Below are 8,152 nucleotides of genomic sequence, written 5' to 3' on the forward strand. Positions count from 1 at the left end.
TTGAAAATTTATTACTCAATTTGCGAAATTCGGAGTGGAAGAGGTCAGTGATTCGATTCTTGGCCATCAAAAGAGGTGGGAACAAGCGATTCATGAGAGTACCACTGTGGCTTGGTTTGCCATACAAGTATGGTAAGGATGGTGTATGTACATGTGCAGTTCATGTCACACCCCCAGCTAAGAAATTTATCCAAAAAGTCGTAAATTTATTGCGCTTTTGCTAATTCAGTCATAAATTTTTTTTAATTTTGTCAACTGAGTGCTAAACATTTTCAGTTTTGTCAATTGAGTCCATCGGACCAATTTTAGTCGAAAATCGCTAACTTGAACGCCAACAATCCCAATTGACACGGCCGATGCTAAACGTGAACATTTTTATGATATTTTAATTTTTTTTTTCAAAAATGTCAGGCCAGCGACCTCGCCGGCCAACAATCATCACCCACACGCAAGAGCCTCTACCTGTGGGCGGCGAGGATGTACAAAAACACACAAAAAAAAACTATAAAAAAAATTCAAAAATTATTAAAATGTTATCAACAAATGCTCACGTTAGTGGCGGCCATGCTACGTAAGATGGACATCATCCATGTCAACATTTTTCGGCCAACATTGACTAGATGGATTCAATTAGAAAAAAAAATGAAAAGGTTTAGGACTCAATTTATACAATTTAAAGGTTTAAGACTGAATTAATAAAAGCGCAATAGATTATATAACTTTTTGGATAATTTTCGCCACCCCAACTCCGACGATAATAGGGTAAAATGACACGATCACATAAGGATGCAACCTTAAACATAACCAATATTTGTCTATTATGAGAATATATATACACACACATGTATGTATGTATGTATGTGGTGGAACGGTAATATGGTGTAATACTTGGGCTTGGGAAAGAATAGCTAAGTCAGGGGCCCAAAGACTATGGGCTTTGGGGCCCTGACTTAGCTTTCTTAATTTGGGCTTTGGGCCCCCGACTTAGCTATTCTTTTCAAAGCCCAAGTATTACAATTCATCCGTTCTTGATCTCCAAGGCCAGATTACTTGTGACCCGTTGACTTTTCTTTCCTGGGAAATTTCCTGGCCAATTGGGCAATCACGGCATGTTAAGGTGCGCATGGTAACACTTCGATTTTGACCGACCTTTTGATGAAGCTACATCTTTAGGACATGCCGAGATCAATTTTGCGAGGAGCGACATATCAGACCTAGCTGATGTGTGGGTTCCTCTTCAAGGAAAGCTAGCTCAGGCATGCCAGTCTAAGCTGCACTTGAGGATCTTCTTAGACAATACAAGAGGTAGCAATGTGGCGACCGTTGGAGCAAAAAATAAATAATATTTTTATTTTTATTTTTAAAATGTAAATAGTACTTTTTAATAATAAAAATTATTTTAAAAGAAATTAAAAAAATTAAAAAATGAAGTAGAATTTTTTGGCGGCCGACAATAATTTTTCATAAAATATTTTGTGTTAATAATATTTTAGAAGTAGAAATTTTTCACTGTTACCAAACAAATTTCTCTTATCGGAAATCAATTTCTAGGGTAGAAGTAGAAAAAAAATCAATTTTTGATTAGAAGCAGAAGTGTTGTCCTGTGTGCCAAGCAACCCCGGCTTTGTCGTCGTCCAACCAATCTAAAGAAGTTGACTTTTCAATGGGAAATCTAGAGGAGTTGCTCAAGGCTTGAAGCGTTCATCAATACTTTTCTTCCCGCATGACCCAGTTACTTCTAAGACCAGAAGGCTGACCAGGACTTTTAAGACCAAAGTGCCTTAATTCATCAGAATCTCTCGAGCTTTTTAAACATGGCTTCCTCCAGCCGCTCCGGTGAAGAAACGTTCGTCTACAGCTGCAAAACATGCGGGTCACATATTGATCAGGTATGACAGTATCCGGTCAAAAAGATGTCATTCTTTTGTATCTTTCATCTCCGATTATCTTTGATGTAAATCGAGGACGAAACATGCATATGTTGTCAAACGAATTTTCCAAAGCACCAAAGCGATATGTCAATCATCAAACTCCACCACTCATCAAGCATGACAGTGCTAAAATCTGTTGGAAATTCAATATGCTCTGATAGCAATTGCTTTTTGCTAAAGCGTACTGAGTTAATTAAAGAAGACGGCTATTGCATCAGTACATCAAACAATCTAGGCAAAGTTAGTTGCAGGAAATATCGAATCCAACCAAATTAGACATGAATCGGCAGAAGAAGTTGATGGCTTCAACACTTGGATCAAGTTTATGGACAGGCAACTTCATTTGGATGATGGAGCTCCGGCCAAAGACGAATTGATTGGAGAGACAGTATTGCGGTCACTCCTTGTTGCTTTACTTCCACGGAAGTACCTGGCCGCCAAAAGGTCTCAAGGGTTCCGTCGCACTTGAGAAATGTCTGTTCAGTAGTCCATCTCATAGCTGAGGATAAGAACAATGGATAACCTCCAAGGGAATAAGACAAGGAGGAGAGTGAAGCTCATAGAAATGAAGAGAGCGGCAATCGATCAGGTCTTTTGCGATTTCATCAGCTTCAACTCATCATGCAGTACAGCTATGTCACTTATCAGAAGATTCATGCCAATTGTCGATTTATGTTTCGACAGGGAGTGGCCTCCTTCTGCAATGCTATAAAATCTCTAGGAGAGCTTTGGAAGATGAATCATGAATGGATGGAGAACATCAATCCTGATGAATTTGGAGGCATGGATAGCATCAATTTGGAAAAACTAGGTATGCTGCCACTCCCAATGCAATTCACTTTCCATTGGAAAGACATTCTTGCCGTGAGTTTTCAATTATCGATTACAGTTGATAATTCAGTTTGTGTGAGGAATCAGTTTCTTAGGAATCAGTTTCTTAACAGCTTTCATGTTTCCCTTTTTTCTCCTGCAGTTGATGAAGTGGTGGAAACTCTACATGACCTCATAAAAGTAGCAGCAGAAAATTGTGAACTGATGTATCAACATGACCATAAGAAAGATCACAGCCAACAAAGCACCGCATCTTATGATGTCCTCAGGGAGTCTCAGGCAAACCAAAACTCCTTTAATCCCATTCCAACTACTTCCATTTGGGAACCGAAGAAGACCAGAAGGCTTCCGACTGATGTCTCATTCATCCCTTGTCTTTTTAGGAGTCTCAGACGTAATGCTGTGAAAAAACCGGAACCCATTCAGGAAATATTAGCAGAAGCAAGCAAATCCGGTGCAACACCAGCAGCTTTGGCACAAAAATCTTACTGGAATGCAAAAGCACCACCCCCACCTCCACCTCAACCTCCACCTCCACCTCCATCGTCTCCCAATTTAATACCAAATCTTGCAGCTCAGCCGGCCCCACAACCAGTGCTATCCAAGATCTCAGGAACGGTGTTGCCAAAAAAACCACCACCACCACCACCTCCTCCTCCTCCTCAGGCAGCACCACCTCCACAGCCACCAAAATCCAAGATCTCCGGAACTGTGTTGACAAAGAAACCACCACCACCACCTCCACCTCCTCACCGGCCAACAACTCCCCGAGAACCAGCACCAACCAAGATCTCTGGAGCTGTGTCGACAATAAAACCACCGCCACCGCCGCCTCCTCTTCCAGGTGCAAAAGAAGCTGCCCCATCTCCACCTAAACATGAACCTCCTGTATCACAAAATGCAGCAGCTCAAGGAATGGTGGATTCAGAACCAGTAGTTGACATGATTGCAGTTGTGAGGATAAAAGCACCACCTCCTGCCGCACCACCTTTACCATCACCTAAATTACCACCAGCTGAAGTGGCTGCAGGAGAACTGCCCCCATTGCCAACAGCACCAAAGATACCAAGAACTGCACAAATTACACCATCACCACCACTTCCACCTGCGCTGCCTCCACTTCCTGCACCATCCAAAGGGTCAATTCCATCACCTCCACCACCGGTCATTAAAGGAGCTCCTCCACCGCCTCCTCCTTCGTTTAGTGCAACCAAATCCTTGAACCCCAAAAAAGCAACGACAAGGTTGAGGAGATCAACCCAAATTGCAAGCCTTTATCGGTTCTTAAAAGGACAAATAGAAGGGTCGAACTTAGAGATTAAACTCAACAGTGGAAGAAATCGTCAAGTTGGGGGCTCTGCCGATGGAAAACAAGGAATGGCTGATACAATAGTAGAGATGAAAAAGAGGTAGGCTTCAAGTACTTCCAACAGGCAGTGGTCTTTCTAAATGATATAAGGTAAACATATAAAGTAAATGGTTTTCTCTATTTAACCATTGTTCTTGTTTCCCAGATCATCATACTTCCAAAAAATAGAGAAAGATGTGCAAATGCATGGGAAAACGATCAAGGATTTGACAGCTAAAATATATTCTTTTCAAACCAAGGACATGATTGAGCTCATCAAGTTCCGCAACTTCATTGAATCTCATCTTCAAAATTTAACAGATGAAACACAGGTGAACATGGGCTTACACAATTTTTAGCCCCTATCATGCATTTTATGGAATCCATTATATCAGGATCACAACATAATTTTCTAACATGCAGGTTTTAGCAAGGTTTGAAGACTTCCCCACAAAGAAGCTGGAAGCTTTAAGAGCGGCGGCAGCTCTACGCTTAAAGTTAGAGGCCATTGTTGTAGACTTGCAGAACTGGAAGACTGCACCTCCTCTTGGCAAGCTCCTCGACCAGATTGAGAACTACTTTAACAAGGTAATTTCAAATTGCTTCTGTAGTTTCTCAGTAAACAAAACCCTCAGATCAGTTATATTCTAGATACCTCTATCTTAAACTAACGTAAGGAACAAATATACAGATGAAACGAGAAATTGACACACTCGAACGAATAAAGGACGAAGAGTCCAAGATGTTTCGGAGAAATAATATCGAATTCGACTTCAGTATACTGGTAAGAATCAAGGAATTGATGGTTGACATATCTTCAAGATGCATGGAATTAGCACTTAAGGTACTTGAGATATTTTGAACAGCTAGCTATCTTTGCAATATACAGATTACTCGGGGAAGAGAACATTAGACCTCAACTGCGTCCTTTCTTTTTTGTATCTGATACAGGAAAGCAGAGAAGCAAAAGAAATTGAGAACAAAGTGACTGTAACAAAATCACAAACACAGAGAACTGATTGCACTAAAATGCTTTGGAGGGCTTTTCAGTTCGCATTCAGAGTGTACTCATTTGCCGGTGGCCATGATGACCATGCGGAGAATCTAAGCAAAGAATTAGCTCATGAGATTGAGGCCAGTTCATAGCACCATTTATCATTCGTGTAGAGTTGAATATTGGTCACAAGCAATGCACCATATCGAAGCATCTCCAGATAATTCTGTTTATATGGTATATCGTGGGAGAAGCAATTCCATGGACTCTTGTAAATGCACTTCATTTTGCAGTTAGCACATCACACATAATTGCAGTCACAGCATATCAAAAGCTCATGCTTCATTCTTAGAGTTAATCTTGTATGCTATCCAAAAAAAACCGTAGCTATATTTCATCAAATCAAAATCGAGCGTAAGCAAAGATAACAGGGGAACATAATCTATCTTCACTCTCTGGTACAGTAGCTGAACAAGCGATACACGTTCATTGTTATTGCTATCACCTTGCGACCTTCGATCCAGCTAATAGAATGATCCACCGAATAGCACATTCTGGTTCAAGCTCAAGGAATCACGTTGCATCAGGTCATTTTGCAGATCCAAAGATAGAGAGCTTCTCTTTTACCCCATTTAGTTCATCTCTTAATTCCTCTACGCGAATGTGGCAATCCACAATGAATCTGTTTGTAGATTCTTTAAAATCCTTCATTTCACTGGTCCGAGCTCGGTAGAAACCCTCTTTCTCCTTCTCCACCTCCTCGAGCTCCTCAACGTCGCACTTCAATGCCCTAAAATCAAACATAAACGACCTCGTATTAAGAGGAAGCCATAACATGCAACTAATCTTATGATAACAAGCTATGTTTCACCTCAATTGCTGCACATTGTTGTTATACTTGGCATCGAGAGCGGCAATCTCAGATTCGAGAGCCGAGATCTTCAAGCTCTGCAAAGCCAGGCTCCGCTCGAGCCTCAAGCACCTCTCCTCCATTGACCTCATGCCCGCACGCTTCGACTCCAGGACCAGCGATTTGGCGGCTTGCAGTTCTCTCTCCGCCTGCAAATTTCAGCATCTCACATCCACGATCGATCCACCACCGACGCGGACCGAACCGACCGCGTCGCGAAGAAAAAGGTCGGAGAGATCGCGATTGAGGACCTGGAGGAGAGAGAGGCGCTCGTTCCTGGTCCGGTCCAGTTGTTCCAGCCTCTCGCCGAAAGCGGCAGAAAGCGACATTTCCTACGGAATCGAAAGCTACCTTCTCAGGCGGCGATTTCGCGATACACAAGACAGAAAAACCTCGCCCAACCGATGATTCCTGCCAAATCGAAATCGGCGAATCGTCGCATTCTCGCCGTCGACTACAGTAGGTGAATCAACGATTTTGACGAAGCTCGGTGCTCAAATCGAAGCAGAACCGAGCAGATTCTAGGGTTTCGGTTTCGCGCTTGAGATCACCAAGCGACGATTTCTTACCGTTTGAGCACCGAAATTCGACGAAGTTGGAGATTGATTGAGCAGCTTCGACTCTTTCCTTCTGCTTGTGGAGCTCAAGAGAGAGAGTGGCGGGAAAAATTTCAGACGAATGGCGGCGTCCGGTTTATAGAGTAGGATATTTTTTTTTTTTGGGGGAGAGGGGTTGTCGAAATAGAGTAGGATTCTTACTAAGCGAAAAAAAAATAATTTATTTATTTTTAGAAGATTAACATGTAAAACAATTTAATTACAAAAATTAATTCCTAACACACGCAACTCATTCAACCATTAATGCGCATTATACTTCCGAGGAACCTAATTAATACTCCAAATCAAAAGTCGATGTTCCCGAATCGAAGTGCTTACGTAGCAAAGTCACATCCGCCACGTCAGCACTTCCCCGATAAGTCGATTGGGCTATGATCAGAGGGCACCGGCTGCTATACACACATGGCATCGATGCTAATAAAAACAAATTTCACGAGGTAACACTCATTCCTTTTGACATATATTTGGCAAGCTTGAGTTGGGGTTAATTCTGCCACCGACCGACCGACCATAGAAGTCAGCACGTGAATCTTTTATTTGTGCATCGATCATGACTTTGGATCTGTTTGTTTTTTGAAAAAAAATGAATAATTTGAAAAATATTTTTCATAAAAGTAAGTTGTTATATCACTCTGAATAATTAGCCAACAAAGAATGCTCTCGTCACCGAAAACAATTTATGCTTAAATATTTTCGTGGGCGATGAAAATATTTATTATTTGTTCATTTTTGTAAGCAATATAATGATCATTTTTAGGAAAACATTCTTCAAAACATGGGTTTTCTGCGAAACAAACACGGCGAAAAGTGAGTAATTTGGATGACATTTTCCTAAAATTGATCGATTATATCACTTGAAATAATTAATTAATAGGGAAAATATTTTTATTACTGACTATAATTTATTCCTAAATATTTTCATAGACAATGAAATTTTTTTTTCTCATTCATTTTCGTAAGAGATATAAGTGATTATTTTTACAAAATAAATTTTCAAATCACTCATTTTTCTCGTAATAAAAAAAAAATACCTCCTTTTTTAAGGCGCTTTCAACTCAAGCTCTTTTGGTATACTTTTTTTTCTTAAAAGAAACTCCTTATTTGAAAACTTGCTTTCTATTAGAATACCCCAGCTCTCTCACAAAAATATTAAGTCCTTAAAAATAGATAGATAATAGTTTCATCGTTTACGAAAATATTCAAACATAATTTATTGTGGGTAATTGAAATATTTTTTATTGGTTAATTATTTTAAGCGATAAAAAATATTTTCTTAAAAAAATATTTTTCAAATCATTCGTCTTTTTTGAAAACGAACAGAACTTAAGATTATTAATAGGAATTCATTTCCTAATTGAAAGAGTAAAAGCTTGCCTGGTCCTCTTTCGAATCCCGCCAAACCTCAAACTTTGTCTTCAAATGATTGTCCGGAGAACAAAAACCAAGCGTGCATGTGCGACCCAAAACGGTGGACGGACCCAACGCCCGTGCGTGACGCGCGAGCACTTATTACCAGAGGTG

General features: G+C 40.4%; 2 protein-coding genes across 6 annotated transcripts; one reads left to right on the forward strand and one right to left on the reverse strand.

Annotated features, from left to right (window-relative positions):
* Positions 1-1,616: 1,616 nt before the first annotated feature.
* Positions 1,617-6,666, reverse strand: LOC115750431. Of its 4 annotated transcripts, none has more exons than XM_048276524.1 (4): positions 6,266-6,666; positions 5,976-6,163; positions 5,732-5,894; positions 1,617-1,858 (listed from the first exon to the last, which is right to left on the reverse strand). In XM_048276524.1, the coding sequence occupies exons 1-4, from the start codon at positions 6,341-6,343 to the stop codon at positions 1,853-1,855; spliced, it is 435 nt and encodes a 144-aa protein (XP_048132481.1). In that variant the 5' UTR covers positions 6,344-6,666; the 3' UTR covers positions 1,617-1,852. The 4 variants fall into 4 exon arrangements, with proteins under 4 accessions (XP_048132481.1, XP_048132480.1, XP_048132479.1 ...); XM_048276523.1 differs by lacking the exon at positions 1,617-1,858 and adding an exon at positions 3,534-3,648; XM_048276522.1 differs by lacking the exon at positions 1,617-1,858 and adding an exon at positions 4,614-4,724.
* LOC115750432 (formin-like protein 3) lies at positions 1,879-5,421 on the forward strand. 2 transcript variants are annotated; one of them, XM_048276462.1, is made up of 7 exons: positions 1,879-2,520; positions 2,616-2,925; positions 3,022-4,171; positions 4,277-4,442; positions 4,534-4,698; positions 4,802-4,954; positions 5,062-5,421. In XM_048276462.1, exons 1-7 carry the CDS (start codon positions 2,446-2,448, stop codon positions 5,254-5,256), a joined length of 2,214 nt encoding a protein of 737 aa, XP_048132419.1. In that variant the 5' UTR covers positions 1,879-2,445; the 3' UTR covers positions 5,257-5,421. The 2 variants fall into 2 exon arrangements, with proteins under 2 accessions (XP_048132419.1, XP_048132420.1); XM_048276463.1 differs by having other exon boundaries at positions 2,616-2,742; positions 2,905-4,171.
* Positions 6,667-8,152: the final 1,486 nt, after the last annotated feature.

The sequence above is a fragment of the Rhodamnia argentea genome, chromosome 3, assembly GCF_020921035.1.
Source record: "Rhodamnia argentea isolate NSW1041297 chromosome 3, ASM2092103v1, whole genome shotgun sequence".
NCBI lineage: Eukaryota > Viridiplantae > Streptophyta > Magnoliopsida > Myrtales > Myrtaceae > Rhodamnia > Rhodamnia argentea.